Source organism: Spea bombifrons, chromosome 9 (genome assembly GCF_027358695.1).
Source record: "Spea bombifrons isolate aSpeBom1 chromosome 9, aSpeBom1.2.pri, whole genome shotgun sequence".
Lineage (NCBI taxonomy): Eukaryota > Metazoa > Chordata > Amphibia > Anura > Pelobatidae > Spea > Spea bombifrons.
This window is the reverse complement of record NC_071095.1, coordinates 33,121,960-33,140,319: the sequence shown is the minus strand read 5'-3', so window position 1 is coordinate 33,140,319 and position 18,360 is coordinate 33,121,960. Positions and strand designations below refer to the sequence as shown.

The 18,360-nt window shown below is 41.3% G+C and overlaps 1 protein-coding gene across 4 annotated transcripts in view; it reads left to right on the top strand.

Moving 5' to 3' along the window:
• Positions 1 to 615: 615 nt before the first annotated feature.
• Positions 616 to 18,360, top strand: part of TEDC1 (tubulin epsilon and delta complex 1) — a 53,045-nt gene continuing 35,300 nt past the window's right edge. For all 4 annotated transcript variants that reach the window (XR_008355479.1, XM_053474870.1, XM_053474871.1 and 1 more), the window contains exons 1-2: positions 616 to 799; positions 10,419 to 10,491. Coding sequence is in view for 3 of the 4 variants with exons in the window: in XM_053474870.1 (XP_053330845.1) it covers positions 680 to 799; positions 10,419 to 10,491 (193 nt within the window). In the remaining variant the exon portion in view is untranslated. The remainder of the gene's footprint in view (positions 800 to 10,418; positions 10,492 to 18,360) is intronic.

Sequence of the window (18,360 nt, the reverse complement as noted above, 5' to 3'; positions counted from 1 at the left end):
TTTAACTCAAATTGGTATATGCAATTTTCACCTTGTTTCCAAACAGTATGTAATTTAAATTTTTTTTTTAGATCCTCTTGATGTTTTATCAATTGCATTTGTAACAAAAAAATCACAATCAATAATCGAAAAAGAATCAGTGCATAAGAATGAGAGAGAATAAGCACATTATTTAAATAGATTTATATGATGCTGCAATATTAGATTATTGAATACAATGATTCTCTCATGTTTCAATCTGTATTTATAATCTCACTAATACTTGTTCAATTGAATCTTATTGCGGTGTGAGACGCTTATGCCAATTGTACAACTGAAAACTCAAAGTATAAACTGTTCTAAATGTTTACAGTAGAAGTAACACACAAACATAATGACAATTTAAGCCATCATATTAAAGGGTTTACCTGTAGCACAATGCAAAATGGCACTACATTTTAAATTTGGAAAAAAAGGAGTCTGGGGTACATGGAGTGAAAATATATATAAAAAAAAGATAACAAACAGCTGAGAAAACATCCGAAAACGTATACAGTATATTATATCAGTCCAAAACACAAATGGCAGCTGTTAGAGACGTCAGATGGTCACGTGTTTTTTCCCGCTAGGTTTCTGCGTTTTTTTGTGTTTCGTTTTACACACCACGGCAACGGGTAATATAATTGTAAGACAAGACGGCATGGACAAACGAGGAAACATGCAGTTGAAGGCAGCGTTATCTGCTCTTTGCCAGATATTACCTGGATCTGCTTGGAACCCGGAAACATTCCGAAGGGCTAAGTTTAACCGCCCAGAAGCCGTAAGTGTATGGTATGAATTTAATGCACTGTGCCCTGCACCGCTCCACTTTTGATCGATTAGTCTGGATGCGTGCATCCCTGCCTGCCTGCAGACTTGTTCCCTTTAACACGGGTATTCTGAGTGGTTGCTGTATAAAACTTTAGAATGCGTGTTCATTAATCTGTTGTGTTGTATGATCTTCGTTAAGATCTTGTAATGAGAAAGTTGACATCGAATCAAAGGACCTTGGATCAGATTGCATGTTTATAATAATCTTGTGGCAGATAACGAGCGTAAAATCTTGTTGTAAATGTACAATTATATAAAGAAAAAAGGTTTGTAGTTGCACTACCGTATTGTTTTAATAAGATTGTAATCAGACCGCCAGACACTTCACCGTAGTGGGCTCCAAGTAGGTCCACCGAGACGATTCCAGTGTTTCCAGAATACGCAAAAGTAAAGTAAACGCAAGAACATATACCATATTTGCTCTATTAAACGACAACCCCCCCCCCCAATTTCAATATTCATTTTGGAAAAAGAGAGCCTGAATATAAGATTACCCTATAGGATCTATTTAAGTTCTATTTGTAAATATTCACATGTATACATTATTTTCATCTTTAACCCCTTCAGTCCCAGGGATTTTTTGGTACCTCAAGTCACCGAAGCAATTTTGCCATTTTTGCGGTATGTCGGTTCAGCGATTATTCTCTTTCCCTGTGAATAGTGTACCCATGTAAACTATATATTGTTTTTTCAAGGGGAGATAGAGCTTTCTTTTGATACCATAGTTGGATGATTAGCTGAAAATTTAGCGTGAGAAATTTAGTAAAAACTAGCGAAAATGAGAAAAAAAACACATTTCTTTTTATAAATCCTGAATCCTATTAAAATTAGGTAAAGTGATGGAAAATCCCATCTAACTTTATCAATTCAGGTGTCCTGATTTCAGAAATACCTAATTTATATAGATTTTCTGTACTTTCCCAGCACTTATAGGGAACATACTATAAGGTGTACATTATTCGTAGAATTTTTATGCTTATGGCTTAACGGGTTTGGGGGTTGTGAACGGGAGCAGGAGGGATATACTGGGTAGATGTTGTGTAAGGGCAATGGGATGTAAGGGTTTTTATTATTATTATCTTTTTTTATACATTAACATTTTTTAATTGTATTTTTTATATTGTTTGATAGATATATATTTTTTAAATGGTTAGAGGTCCTCTTAGGGACCTCTTGAACATGTTATTAATGGCAGTGATGTCGCAATGACATCACTTAGGTCACTTTATTGGTTGTTTTTAAATTATTATTTATTGTATTATTTTAGTGATTACATTTTTTTTTTTTTGTTTAATTTTTCAGCATGGGAGAAGAGTGAGAAACATGGTTCTTGTAGTCAGACCTATACTTGAGGTCTGATTATAAAACTACCCCGAATATAAGACAAGGGGTAGTTAACCTTAAGTAGTTTTGTGTTGAACGTGTTTAGAAACACGCATAAATCTATATTTTAACCCCTTCCGTACCGGTGACGTACCTGGTACTTCCTGGCTACATGTTCCCTCCAGACCGGGACGTACCAGGTACATCATCCCCCAAAAATGCCCCCATATCGCCACAATCGTGATCACGGGGGCGCTGCTGCTGCTGTCTGCCCGAGTGAATGGGAAGACCAGCACAGCCACCCCCCAGCCCCCCCGAGCTTTTGATCACTCCCACGGAGTGATTCTGTAGGCTGAAAACACAGTTGCAGGAAATCCCGCGGGACCCGCCAAAAAACTTGTGGGTGGGGGCAGTCTTGCTGGGGTTGCGGGCGGGAAAGGAGCGGTCAGGCACTGTACCTGTGGGTCCCGGTAATCCTGCGCAGGCTCCCTTCTCGCTGCTCCCTTACAGTGTCTCCTCTCTTGCTCCGTCCAGGAACAAAACGGAGTCATGTGATGTCACTTCCTGTTACTCCACCTTGTTCCTGTGAGGGAGCAACTCGAGGGCAGCCTTGTGGGAGTGCACGGGAAATCTGCAGTTCAGGTAAGGAGGGGGGCTTAATTGGCCACAAATGTGGTGGGAGCTGTCGGGATTGGCCACATGCGGGGGCGGGTGGGAGTGGAACACCCACATTGCGGGAGCAGGCGGGATTGGGCAAGAAATCGGCGGGAGTGGGATTCAAAAAGCAGTCCCGCGCAGGGCTCTAGACTGGGTCCCCACACAAGTGTGGGGACCTGACACAACAGTCTTTGTCAAACTTTGTGGTAGTCATGTCTTTCCTTTTTTCACACATTTTACTTCAGATATGAATTTGCAGGTCCTGGTATATGTCACTGACAAACACTTCAATATGTGTTCAGTAACATCCAGGAGTACAGTGATACCACCCATGCATGGGTTTGCCTAGCTTTTCAGTGTTGAACTTTGATATTTGGTGATCCTGTGCCCGTGCCCTATTTGGGGGTACATACTAAAACGAATGACAAAATGGAATGCCCATAGACTATAATGGAAGGGAAAAGAAAAAGTCATTTTTAAATAAAAGCTTAAGACATATCTTAATCTTTTTGATCGTCCACGTTTCTTTTTGCAAAGCATCGACAGTGAATATGTTTGTTTATCTGGTAAGCCCTTACATCCAATTGACAGCTGAGCGGCTATGATGTGATAACACGGCCCTGTGCTGGGGCGCAAACAAGAAGCAGGCTCTGGTTTACGGCATGTGCGTGTGTACCATTAATACTGCCCACAACAAAGGTAGATGATTGTGGACGTAGAGAAACGCCATTAGATTCTAGATAATGTTGTGCCAAAGATCTTTGACTCGTTCGGTAATGTTTTCCCTTCTCCATCCCTTTCACTGGTGCCAGGTCAGATGATTTAATGCTCTCAATTATAGTTTCTAGAGAGCAAAAGGTGGGGAATGTTACGTCTGCAACTATTTTTTTTCAACATGAAAATTGTTTCTTTAGCTCGTTGTCAATAGAGGACTGCATTGGGAGGCGGGTCCCGCGGGTCCCATGGGACCCGGCAAAAAACTTGCGGGCAGTCTTTCTGGGGCTGCGGGCGGGAGCGGGCGGTCAGGCACTGTACCTGCGGGTCCCGGTAATCCCGCACAGTCCCGCAAGGATGCCTTCTCGCTGCTCCATTACAGTGTCTCCTATCTTGCTCCGCCTGTGAACAAGGTGGAGTCACGTGATGTCACTTCCTGTGACTCCGCCTTGTTCCTGGGCGGAGCAAGAGAAGAGACGCTGTGAGGGAACAACTCGAGGACAGCCTTGCGGGACTGCGTGGGAAATCAGGTAAGGAGGCGGGCGGGATTGGCCACAAATGTGGCGGGAGCGGGCGGGATAGGAACACCCACATTGCAGGAGCGGGATTCAAAACAGCGGGATTCAAAAAGCAGTCCCGCGCAGGGTTCTAGTTGCCAAGTCCACAGTTTGCTCATTTAAATTCATGCAGATAAAGCACTGCATGTAAAACATTGCAAAGCACAAGGACATCAACAGGCACTTCTTTGCATCCAGTCTGGTCTTTCACAACTTTGTTTAAAGTTTCGCTGATGTTGTTAGTTGCGTGTCCATCATTTTCAAATGCAGCAAATGGAGATGCAATCCTTTAGTTGTTTATCAAAATAGTTTCTAAAGTCTTTGCTCCACTGCACCCTAAATAATTTGTAATGGGTGTCAAACAGAAAGATTCGCTGTCAATCATCTGGGCTACGTGGTCTTTCAAAACTTTAATGTCGTCTGTTTTTCCTCTGTTTCCTTATCCAGATATCAACATCTCTAAAAATACAAATGATATGAGGAATCTTTGGAAAATGCCCCTTTCTCTGTCAGTAACAAATGGAATAGATGTAATCTGGTGCACATTTAAACTGTTGAGAAGATTGCATAAGAAATCACTATGGTAGGCTTTGAATTTTCTCTCATGCAGAGGAAAAGCAACAGGAAATATTGGTTTACTGATTAAAGTAATATTTCTAATTACCAATGCTGATAGGTAAAAGTCTCCAAAAGTTAAGTGTAGTATCATGCGAGCTGCCCAGGAACCCAGCGGAGTCACGCGAAGTGACATAAAATCACGTGACTCCGCTGGGTTCCTGGGCGGAACAAGAGAAGAGACGCTGTGAGGGAGCAACGCAAAGGCAGCCTTATGGACCATTAAGTCAAAGTTACAAGTTGAAAAATGTGCACTTCTCAAATGTGACGTTTTAGCAAACAACCCAACAAACCCATTAGGATTGGCATCACTGTACTCGGGAGATGTTGCTGAACATATATTGGGGTGTTTGACAATGGCATATAACAGGAGCAATCAATTCATACCTGTACAATTTGTGTGATTAAAAGAAAAAAGGTTCACTACCATGAAAAAAAAAAACTATATAACTTGTGTAGGTGGACTGAATAGGAAAGTGAAGAAAAGTACAGCTAAACACAAGCACCGCAGAAATGTTAAAACGAAGGGTACAAAAAATAAAACAGCCTGGTCCTTAGGGGATTTAGGGGTAATTATTTGAAATGGTTTTTTTTTTTTTTTTTACGTAATGACGAGTAAACAAAATATCTTGTGTGATGAAATATACTTTCATCACACACAATAGGATCTAAGCATAAACAAGCCAATAAACTTAGTTTACAGGAGATCCAATACTGCAGTTTTCAGTCATGATACTTGGGGCCAATTATAGATTGCTTCACCAATGTCTGAAAAGCGGGCATTACTATATTTTAAGATTGTGCTGAAATAATAAAACCGATAACTGATGAAAAGTGTTGTGATACAGTACAAACTTGTTAGCTCTATCTAGAAAATGCAGTATGAGCAATATGTTAAAAATAAAAGGGAAAAATCCACATTTTTTTGCACTAGTAGAATAATAACTGCATTCGTAGGTTTCATAACTTAATAATTTAAATTTAAGTAAACGTAAACATTTGGCTTGGGGGACAGGGAAAGGATTTTTTTGTGAATTTATATTTCTAGTAGGAGAGGTATGAGGTATCTTGACTTTACAGGGCTCTTTAGCGCTGCATTTCTTGGAACTACTTGACTTCTGTTGTGGTCTACAGAAGTTTAGGCTTTTTTTGTTTATATAAGTGTTAGCAACCCTTGCTCCTGTGGACACCAGGTTGTCTCTTGGAAATGTCCCTGTGGGTGCAAAAAACAGATATGTAGTATTGTGTCCTAATGGGCATATAAGGATGTAATAATATGTTGTATGTTTGCAAAGGGGTTGATTTATTGAAATTACGTATAGTTTATGCATTTTTATTCGTCAGACACTGTAATTCTGTAAAGTGGTGAAATCTGGTAACTTGCTCTGCTAAAACCTGATGGTAAGATAATGCTTTTCCTGATTATGGTCCACTTTTTTGTTACGTGCCTGGCCGAATAAATGTTTCTTTTATGGCATGTCTGCCTATAAACTACACAAAAAGAAAGGTTGGAATGCAGCACTCAGCAGCGAAATGGTGCACGAGCCAGGGTACCACCAAGTCCCTCAATAAATCCAAAATAAAGAAGCAGAGGCTCAGCACTCAAATGACCTGTGCGTCGAAACGTTGCCTGTGTGAAATAAACTCACCTTATCATTTGAGTGCTGAGCCTCTGCTTCTTTATTTTGCCAATAAATATTGTCACAGTTATCTATTAATAGCAATACCTGCCCTTCTGACACCTTCAATACCTGGCCTTTGGCCACTCACTTAAGCGCATATACTCCAACTACCTCGTCAGACTGGAAATACGCTGCCATTGCTAAGTTATGCTTCAAGCTGACTGCCGTTTTGGACACTTCTGTAATGCAGTACCACATTGAACGGATTAAAAAAAAATAATAATAAATATAAAACCCAATTTAATTAAAACAATTCAGTAACGTGGTTTATTCCGTTATTATGTAACTATGTAACTATTTGTAAAAATAAACAAGAAACCTAATAATGTAAAACCCATATAGGTCACCTGTGGGAACCTCAATGTCTTGATGGTTTTCAGTCATGTTATATAGCAATTTCCATATTTTTCAAAAAGTAGTCGGTTTTATTCCATGGTGAGATGCTCCACCCCTCCAGTGTCACAGAGGTATTTCCCAGGCCTAGTCCTTAGTATCAAGCATATATCAATTACATTTTAACATACATCCGTTACGCTTGACAGATCCCATTGTGTCCTCAAGATCACCAAACCCAGCATAGAAGGGCATCACCCCAAATTCCATATTATAGGAGAGTTACCACTAATGGTCACTGAGGGTGAGCTGTAGACTGTAAATCGCATCTGGCTAGGTTCCCCCTTTTAATGCCAAACCCCCGCATTAGCCCAACCCAGGCTCTGCATGACACCTCCCATTTAAAGATGTGACAAAGGGGATTAGCCACAAGCTGGTCCCTTTACCTACACACTAGTCTTCCTCTGACAAGACAAACTGTCAGCGTTCACGTGGAAACTGATTTTCCATATAGTCCAGTAACATATTATATTGTTGCAGTCCTAAACTCCATCTGAGCAGCTTGCTATCCTTTTCAGCTACTCTAATCCGCCCAAGGAGGTGGACTGTGAGAAGTTACAACCATACAAGCATGACTAACGTCTGCAAAGCCCAGGTCATAGCTAAGCACTCACGTCCAACCCTTCAATCAACCTATTCCTTTGGTAGTAATGTGCTATTTATTATAGCAAATTTTTCTCTCTCCTGCTTGATAGCTAAAAGCGGTCTATTTTCAAGCAAGGCAGCAAACAAGTGTCCATTGCGCTGGCTCTTAGCTCCCAGGTTCTTGGCTTCACTTACATACTCTGCCTGGCTAGGTGTTCCTTGCTGATGGGTCAACAGTTTTCCTTATTTATCTCTTGAGGAAGCTGGCTGTCTGGCGAAACCCAATCAGAAAGAGAAGGATACACTGAGAAGTTCCTACTGCTGGACGGTGGACTGTCCCTGTGCCTAGTTTTGTGCTGATTATGTTCTACACGCTTTCGCTCATTTTATTTGTTATAAATGCAAGACTTTACCTTAACTACTATATTGAGTGATACTGTGCCATTGTTGCTGTGTCTTTAATTTTTTCTAGTTATGAAGAATTAAATACTTTTTTATGACAAGCCATTTTATGTCCTTGGAAATGTGCATTACCTATTTGTACTACTGCTAAGCCTCCATTCCATACAGAGTAACACTATTTTCTGTCCAAAATATTTTCCCCCCCATGTGGGTGTGCATCCCATTTGGCTTATTTGGCTGCTGCCTAATTAGGGAAAGTATTTATTCATTCACACCAGTAGTGTGCGTTTGCTTTTCATGTCTTTTTTTTTGTCCCTTTGATGAGCGATTTCTGTTTTATGCACAGGCTATCAGTTACCCTCTGTCCCCCCCCCAAGTCGCACAGTGTCTCAGGTTGGGCATCCAGTTAGTAGATAACATTTCTCTGACCACACTGACCAATCATCAATAATCTGACCCAAATTATTACCCCACAAAACACAGGAATATCAGACACCCATACCTCCCACAAACATTTGCCCTCAGTCAGATAAAGGTACCGATCAGAGATAACATTATGACCACAGACAGGAGAAGTGAGTGACACTGATAATCTTGTTGTTATGGCACCTGTCAGTGGGTGGGGTATATTAGGCAGCAACTGAACATTTCATCCTCAAAGTTGATGTGTTTAAACAGGAAAAATGGTTCAAGCGTAAGGATCTGAGCGACTTTTGTAGTGTGTTCTCGGACAGTACCTGTCAAAAGTTGTCTAAATGAGGGAAAATCGGTGAACCGGCGATAGGGTCATGGGCAGTCAAGGCTCATTGATGCACGGGGGGGGGTTGGTGGCGAAGGCTGGCTTGTGTGGTCAAATCCAACAGATAAGCTACAGTAGCTCAAATTGCTGAAAAAAAGTTTAATGCTGGTTCTGATAGGTGTCAGAACACATAGGACATTGCAGTTTGTTGGGTACGGGGCTGTGTAGCCGCAGACCAGTCAGGGTACCTATGCTGACCCCTGTCCTGCTGCTAATGTCTTGGTGCCAGATACATCTTCAGAGGTGTTGCATACCTTCAGAGGTCTCGCGAGCCAGGGCTTCTCGTCTAACATCAGTACCTCACAAATGCTTTACTGGATGAATGGGCAACAATTCCCACAGAATCTAAATCCTGGGGGCAATGAATATTAACGCTGTATTTATTTATAGAAGTATTGTCTGTGAACAAGCCTGCAAATCTATGAGTGCACTATGGCATATCAGGGGGGGTATATGGCATACCAGGGGTATGTGTGGCATGTCTGGGAGGGCAGTGTGGCAAGCCTGGGCTCAAATGTGTATAATAAAAACAAGAAATGCATTTTTATCAAAGTTTTTTTTTTTACTCTGCCTTTTGTTTTTAACATCCTACGTTACTTTATTAAATTTTTTAAAATAAATTAACAATTTACATTTTTTTATCCGATTAATCGAAAAAATAATCGGCCAACTAATCGATTATGAAATTCGTTGGCAACGAATTTCATTATCGATTAGTTGAATCGATTTTTATCGATTATAAAATGAGGGTTTTTTCAGAGCAAATGCTCTGAAAAACACCCCTCGTTTTATAATCAGTTTGTGACTCACAGCAGCAGCTCCTACTCACAGTTCCTCCCTGCAGTCACTGCCGATTGCCCCCCCACTTCCTTCTTCCAGTCCCTCCCCCATTTCCTTCTTCCAGTCCCTCCCTGCAGTCGCTGCTGGAGAAAGAAAGGGGCGGGGCCAATTGGCAGTGACTGCAGGTTGGGAGAAAGGGGCGGAATCAAATGGCCGATTTGCTCCGCCCATTTCCTTAGCATCGCCATGGCTGTGACACTCATCTAACTGTGAGTATAAAATGTATATTTGGGCTGCTGAAAGTTAGGGGAGGTGGGGGTTAATTTAGGGACAGTTATAGTTAATGGGGTGTTTAGGGTTAACTTAGGGGCAGTTATAGTTAATGGGGTGTTTAGGGTTAACTTAGGGGCAGTTATAGTTAATGGGGTGTTTAGGGTTGATTTAGGGGCAGTTATAGTTAATGGGGTGTTTAGGGTTAACTTAGGGGCAGTTATAGTTAATGGGGTGTTTAGGGTTAATTTAGGGGCAGTTATAGTTAATGGGGTGTCTAGGGTTAATTTAGGGGCAGTAAAAACAAGAAATGCATTTTTATCAAAGTTTTTTTTATTCTGCCGTTTGTTTTTAACATCCTATGTTACTTTATTAAATAATTTTAAATAAATGAAAAATTTACATTTTTTTTATCCGATTAATCGAAAAAATAATTGGCCAACTAATCGATTATGAAAATAATCGTTAGTTGCAGCCCTAGTATAATGTATTTGTTATATATCTTGTTATATATTGCTGTTAGTGATGAAAGAGACAATTCTACTCACCAAGAATTCCTTGCTGATCTCCTAGCAGCACCTGTTCACACCCAATAAAACCTGGTTTGTATAATTTTGTAGTATGTCTTTCTAATTACACATGGAGGGGTAGTTTATAGGTTTGTGAGTGAGGAAGAGTAGTCTGTGTATCATTGCTGCCAGAAGATGAACAATGAAAAGAAATTCTTAACATTTTTGTTGAAATGTCAAATTAATATTGACAGTCATTTATTCCTTCTATTTTACCTCTTAGTGTCCTGAGTTTTGGAAGTTGCTGCATTGTGTGTTTACCCAAATTTACGAGAGAAATGAAAACAAAATAGTTGGTAAGTAACGCATTTCTCATGGGAACATTTGTAAACTTAACAACTTTTTTGTTCTTCCCACACACATTCTCTGTCCATCTTTAAAATGCTAAAATACAATACGGAAAAAAAGAAACCAAACCAGCCCACTGGTCAACACATTACATATGAGGTTGTAGTACCGTATTTGCTCGATTTATAAGACAAGGTTTTTTTCAGAGAAAATGCTCTGAAAAAGACCCCTCTTATAATCGGGGTCGTCTTATAATCAGACCTCAAATAGGTCTGACTAAGATCCAGATCACCTGTAGCGCTGGGGAACTGGATCCTCCTGACCCCCCCCCATCACCTACCGGTGCTTCCGAGTCCCGGGTGTGTAGACGCCAACTTCCGCTGCAGCCGGAAGGAGGTGCGGTTAGCAGCGGGGGTTGTCTGCGTCCATCGCGCGCAGACCTTCCCCGGCTGTCGGAGATCAGAGTTCCGCGCACCGGTGCAGGGAATTCTCGCTGACAGTTGGGGATGGTCTGCGCGATGGACGAGACAACCCCCGCTGCTAACCTCACCTCCTTCCGGCTGCAGCGGAAGTTGTCTATGCGAATCGCGTAGATGTCTACACACCTGGGACTCGGAAGCACCGGTAGGTGGCCAAAATCATAAAAGACAAGAAGTTAGCCTTTAGTCAATACAAAAATACCCAAAGTGAGGAAGATAGGCAGATCTATAAAATTAGGCAGAAAGATAAAACATTTTTTAGATATATAAATGAGAAACGGAAAGTAAAACAATGAGTAGTTAGATTAAAAACAAAAGAAGGAATGTATGTTGAAGAGGATAAAGGTCTAGCTGACTACCTCAATGAATATGATAGAGCTTTCTTTTGATACCATAGTTGGATGATTAGTTGAAAATTTAGAATGAGAAATTTAGTAAAAACTAGCGAAAATTAGAAAAAACACCTAATTTTTAAAATAATTTCCCTCTGAATCCTCACAAAATTAGGTAAAGTGATGGAAAATCCCCTCCAAGTTTATCAATTCAGGTGTCCTGATTTCAGAAATACCTAATTTATAAAGATTGTTCCATACTTTCCCAGCACCAGGGAACATACTATAAGATGTAAAAATTTTTGTAGAATTTTTATGCTTATGGCTTAACGGGTTTGGGGGTTGTGAGCGGGGGCAGGAGGGTTATACGGAGTAGATGCTATGCTAGGGCAATGGGATGTAAGGTTTTTAAATTTTTTTATGATTATCTTTCTTATATATATTTAATTTTTTTTTATTTTGTGTGTGTGTATATATATATATATATATATATTTTTTATAAATGGTTAGAGGTCCTCTTAGGGACCTCCTGAACATGCCAGTGATGTCACAATGACATATTTTTATTATTATTATTTTAATGATTTTTTTATTTTTTAAATGAATAATGTTTTTTTTTTCCTTCTCTGTTTCAGGACAGGAGGGGGGTGAGAGACATGGTTTCTCACTCCCCTCCCCACGATCCCCCTGCACTGATCACACTGTGATCTCAATGCAGGTCCTCACAGACTTGCATAGAGATCGCAGCGTCTGTGCCTCATCGGAGGACAGGATAGGGATATCCTGTCCTCCGATGAACTTCCAGGTTACGTCAGCAGTGACGCAACCCGGAAGGGAATACCCGATCGCTTGATCGGGCAGAACAGCTTTCCGGCTTTCATGCCGGCTTCTGCTGTCAAGGGAGGAGTCCAGGCTGTCAAAGGACAGCATGATCTCCCGTGCAGCGGCAGGGATGTGTCCCTGCCGCTGCAAGAAGGGCTGGACGTACCGGTATGTCCATAGGGGATTCTTGGAATGCTTTTTTGGACGCACCGGTATGTCCATAGGGGATTGAAGGGGTTAAGGACAGGATTGTTGGACATCTGAAGTCACATGGGTTTCAAGATCAAAAACAACGTGGGTTTACCTCAGGAAGATCATGCCAAACAAATCTTATTGATTTTTTTTGATTGGGTGATCAAGGTGGTGCAGTAGACATTGCATATCTGGATTTCAGTAAGGCCTTTGACACTGTGCAACATAGAAGACTTATAAATAAACCGAAATCTCTGAGTTTTGATTCCAATGTTGTTGAATGGATTAGGGAGTGGCTGAGTGACAGAAAACAGATGGATGTAGTCAATGGCGTATATTCAGAACAAGGTCTTGTTACCAGTGGGGTACCTCAGGGATCTGTACTTGGTCCCATTCTCTTTAATATTTTTATTAGTGATATTGCAGAAGGTCTTGACGGAAAGGTATGTCTTTTTGTTGACAACACAAAAATTTGCAACAGGGTTGATGTTCCTGGAGGGAGAAGCCAAATGGCAAATGATTTAGGTAAACTGGAAAAATTGTAAGAGCTGTGGCGACTGGCATTTAATGTGGATAAATGCAAAATAATGCATCTAGGGCATAAAAACCCAAGGACGGAGTATAGAATATTTGATACTGGGGATTTAGGGGTAATTATTTAAAGGATTTAAAGGTAGGTAGAAATGCAGTAGAGCAACCGGTTATGCTAGCAGAATGCTTGGTTGTATAGCGAGAGGTATTGGCAGTAGAAAGAGGGAAGTGCTCATGCCGTTGTCCAGGTCACTGGTGAGACCTCACTTGGAGTATTGTGTACAGTACTGGAGACCGTATCTCCAGAATGATATAGATATGTTGAAGAAAGTTCAGAGAAGGGCTACTAACATGGTTCATGGAATACAGGATAAAACTTACCAGGACAGGTTAAAGGATCTTAACATATATATAGCCTGGAAGAAAGATGTGACAGGGGGGATATGATAGAAACATTTAAATACTTAAAGGGAATCAACAAGATAAAGGAAGAGCGTTTATTTAAAAAGAGAAATACTACCACAACAAGAGGACATAGTCATAAGCTATAGGGGCAAAGGTTTAAAGGTAACATCAGGAAATATTACTTTACGGAAAGGGTAGTGGACGCATGGAATAGTCTTCCAGCAGAAATGGTAGATGTTAATACAGTAAAGACATTTAAGCAAGCATGGGATAGGGATAAGGCTAAGCTAGATATAGGATAAGGTCAGGTGCTAAGGAAAGTACTCAGAGGTTGGGCAGACTGGATGGGCCTAATGGTTCTTATCTGCTGTCACTTGTCTCTATGTTTCTATGCTCCAGAACCCAGTATGCTTTATACCACCCAATCCAAAACGCTTGGCATTGTACTTGGTGACGTGAGGCTTGCATGCAGCAGCTCTGCCATGGAAACTCATTCCATGAAGTTATTCCGCACAATTTTTGTGCTGATATTAATGCCAGTGTAAGTTAGGAACTCTTCATCTATGGAATCAGAGTGTTGGTGATATAATACAGTAGACATACTGACTCTGGCACTATATATTTACACACTGACATAACAGTATAAACACACACTCATATATACACGCTGAGTGACACTACAGTAGACGCTTGTATACACATACATACACTACTCCATACCTCGTAGAGACCTGCCATGCCATCTTCTGCCATTATGAATCCAGCTCCCTATGCTTTCTTGCGGGGGCCTGGTGAAGCGGGTGCCATGAGGTGTCCAGCTGGGTCACATAATGCACGTGAGATAGAGCTCCACATATCAGGTAGGGCAGAAACCAATCAAAAGTTAGCCATCCCCATCCTCCCCAGTGTTGTTCCTGCCCTACTCGGAAGTTTTTATTTTTGTTTTATAGATCCCCAGGGGGACTCTATGTTTCTGCACCATTAAGTGCTTTGGGGAAGCACAGGTGCTTACCTGGTGGGTGTGAGATCATGGGGGGTCCCTAGGTACACCCAACTGGATGGGCTCACTGGGAGAGGCAGCAGGCAAATAAGTTTGGCTGCAGGCATGGAGCAGCGTCTGTTGGCCTAGCTCTGCTTGGAATGTTGGTCCTCACTTTGCTCACATCTTCAATCAACCGCTATGCAAACACTTAAGGTTTGCCATTTTTATTGAGGGCATGCACTGAATTTGTCTTAATACTAAACCGTGTGGAAGCCTCTATACTCAGCCGATCAGCTTTTTGCCCGGGAGGGAGTATCCTAGTGTTAAAGTCACTTTCTTGTACCAAGTATTTAAGGCTTACTTTGGGCAGCTAGCTGGTGACTCCAACTTTGCTCCTTTGATTGCTGGGGGTGTTCTGGTGTCATGGTTTAGTAGAAGGAACCCAGAACGCAAGGCTGGAGGTGTGGGAGAGTCGGTAGCGGTAGGGATGAGGCGTAGGCGAAGCCAAGATTAGCAGAGGTAGGTTCATAAAAGATTAGGCAAGCAAAGGGTCAAACTCCAAGAAGACGAATAAATGATGCAGATGCCGTATTTCCCCAAGTATAAGATGCTCCCATGTATAAGACCTTAATTTGGGGGGTGAAATTTATAAAAAATAAAAAAAAATATATTGCATAGTTATTTTACTGGCTGCCTGGGCATGATATGAGTGTGATTGATGTTAGCTGCTAGCAATTGTTAGCAATCGCACTCCTATCATGCTCAGGCAGCCAGTACATGCACATCACTTTCAGCCTCCCTGTGCCCCCTCCACACTGATCCATGCTAACACACACACATTCGTTCACTCCCCTACCGTACCTGAACTGCAGATCTTCTGGTGCTGCCCGCAGACTTTTGTGGGGGCCGCTGTTTCCCTCTGCGTTGCTCAAACAGGAACTGAGCGGAGTCATGTGATGCGATGTGGGTTCCTGTGTGGCCGCAACAGATTAAGAGACGCTGCAGAGCAACACAGGTAAGCAGCAGGTCCCCTTTCCTGTCCCCTTTCCAGTAAAAAAAAAATCTACCACCACTGTATAAGATGCACCCAATTTTGAAACCCAAAAATTTTCTAAAAATCTATGCGTCTTATACATGGGGAAATACGGTAATCACTGAAGTGATTACACAGAAAGTAGAGTACATCTGAGCACTGTGAATAGAAAAAGATTTATAAAGAGGTGTACCCGGTCTGACATCATGAGCCTAATTCCATTCATCTGGGATTGCCGCCTACTGGCCCTTTAAGAGGGCATGCGAGAGATGGAGCGAGTCCCCCGTCTCTTTTGGGACGGCCCTCCCCTCGTGTTCCAGCCGGAACCCCTCTCCGTGCATCGCCGCCGCGTCGGCGGCGCGTATTGGAAGGGGGACTCGGCACGGGAAAGGAGGTGAGTACCGCATCGGGGACCTGACATCTGGTTGCTAATAGTGCTTGTTTTGCCTGGGATATATTTGCCTGTCTTCGGACAAGTATGTATCCTCCTCCTATTACTAATCGGCCTGATCCATTGACCTATCCTTCCCTCAAGATTCCTGCCTTTGTACCTGGTTCATCATCAGAAGCGGAGATGGGGCTAGTCCTTAACCCCTTCGTGACAAAGACTGATTTTACTTTTTGTACCCTTTGGGACAATGGCCGTTTTAACATTTCTGTGCTGCTAGTATTTAGCTGTAATTTTCTTCTTTCCCGTTTACTGAACCCACACAAGTTATATATTGTTTTTTTCAGGAGAAGAAGGGCTTTCTTTAGATGGCATTGTTTTGATTGTATCATATTTACTATTAAAAAAGTATAAAATATGGTGAAAAATTTAGAAAAAAATTACTTTTTCTAACTTTTAGTTGAAAAATCTTTTACTTATCTATAAAAGGTAATGAAAAAACCTGCTAAATAGATTCTACTAGTTGTCCTGAGTTTAGAAATAGCCAATGTTTTTATGTTTTTTTTTTGCTTTTTTCTACACGTTATGGGGCAATAAGTACAGGTAGCGTTTTGCTATTTCAAAGCCATTTTTTCCAAATCTGGTAATTCTTCCCCCCATGTTCCATTTCGGGTATCTTTGAAGCTGGCCAATGCAATTTACCCCATCAAATCGTATATTATTGAAAACTAGACACCCCAGAGTATTTCAAATTCTAGTATTTTAACTCGTTCCATGCACCATATCTACCACCAGTCTTTGTCAAACTTTGTGGTAGTCATTTTTTTGCATTTGTTTTTTCACACGCATTTTACTTCAGGTATGAATAAACAGGTTCTGGTATATGTCACTGTCATAAAACACCCCAATATTTGTTCAGCAACATCTCCTAAGTACAGCGATACCTCACATGAATGATTTTGCCTAGCTGTTTGGGGGGAAAAAAGGGCCACATTTGGGGTATGCGCATTTTTCAATGTTGAACTTTGGCATTTGGGGAGCCACTGCCCATGCCCTATTTGGTACGTCTTTGAGACGGGCCATTTCAGTGTGCCCAATAAAGCCATATATTTTTGAAAACTAGACACCCCAGGGTATTTTAAATGCTGGTATTTTAACTCTTTGCATGCACACATTTTACCACCAGCATTTTTTTAAAGTTGCAGTAGTATTTTTTTGTGTGTATTTTTCCCCCACACACCTACTTTATGTATGAATTTACAGCTCCTGGTATATGCCGCTGTCACACAACACCCCAATATGTGTTCAGCAACATCTCCTGAGTACAGTGATACCCCATATGCATGGGTTTGTCATTTTTGGGGGGAACTAAAAGGCCACATTTGGGACGTGTGCATTTTTCTAATTGGAAATTAGATGTGTGGCCATCCTCCCCCCCGTGTTAATTGGGACATTTTTGAACCCGGCCAATTCAATTTACCCCATCAGATCATACATTTTTTAAAAGTAGACACCTCATGGGCATTTAATATGCCAGTGTTTTAACTCTTTCCATGCGAGAATTGGTTTTAACTCTTTCCATGCAAGCTAATGTGCTAATTTTAGGACTTGCTCACAAAAATATATTTTTTATATTTTTATTTTTTTTCAACTTGAAGGTTCCCCTGATAGTGACATCAGTGGGAAATTATTTTTACATTTTACAGTTTTTTAACTATTTTTTTTCTAATTACCGTATTTGCTCGATTATAAGACGAGGTTTTTTTCAGAGCAAATGCTCTGAAAAATACCCCTAGTCTTCTAATCGGGGTCGTCTTATAATCAGACCTCAAATAGAGGTCTGACTACGAGACTAAGATCCAGATCCCCCGCACCGCTGCAGGGGACCTGGATCCTTCTGTCTCCCCCCCCCCCACCCCACACACACTTACCGGTGCTTCCAATTTCCTGGTGTATACCGGGGCAGCGGGTTGACGTCCACGCGATCCGCGTAGACTGTCATGATTAACTCATATAACGTAGTGGATGCATGGAAGGGTAACCCAGCAGAGGTTAATGAGTTAATCTGATGTTGATTTAAATGTGTTTCTTTGTGCATGCCCTCTGTATCTGTTCTGGTTAGAGGTGTCATCTTCCCAAAGGACCCTTGTGGTGATTCATGGCCTAACTGATAAGGATCCTTAGTTATAGGAATTCCATTCCTATCTTAAGTGGGGGGGTTTCCATCACCTTTACCCCACCATAACTTATTGGCACATCAAAGATGGGATCCGATTCTTGGGGATGGCGTCATATAATCAGTCATGTGGTCAGAGGGGCGTTTGCTTGCAAAAGTCTGATTTAGGGACAATGCAGCGACCTCAAAGCAGAACTCCATGATATACTCTGATCGGAACAACATCATAAGAAACCATCTGGACTTAAGGAGTTCCCACAGGCCTACTTATTGGAGAAACTCGTGAGTGAGGGTCCTGTGTTTAAGTCCCATTGTTTTTAAGAACTGTTTGCTGTTTTATTTTTCTTTTGTATGTCTTGTTTTTTGTAATTCTGGCACTGTGTAATCTTTGTCTTTTTGTTATTAAAATATTCATAATCCAAGTCTGTCTTTGGGCTCTAGTATCGATATCCACAAACCCCAAGAGAGGATAACATGTTACCATATTGTTATTAAGTTCGACAGGATATATATATATATATGTTGTTTGCACCGGTG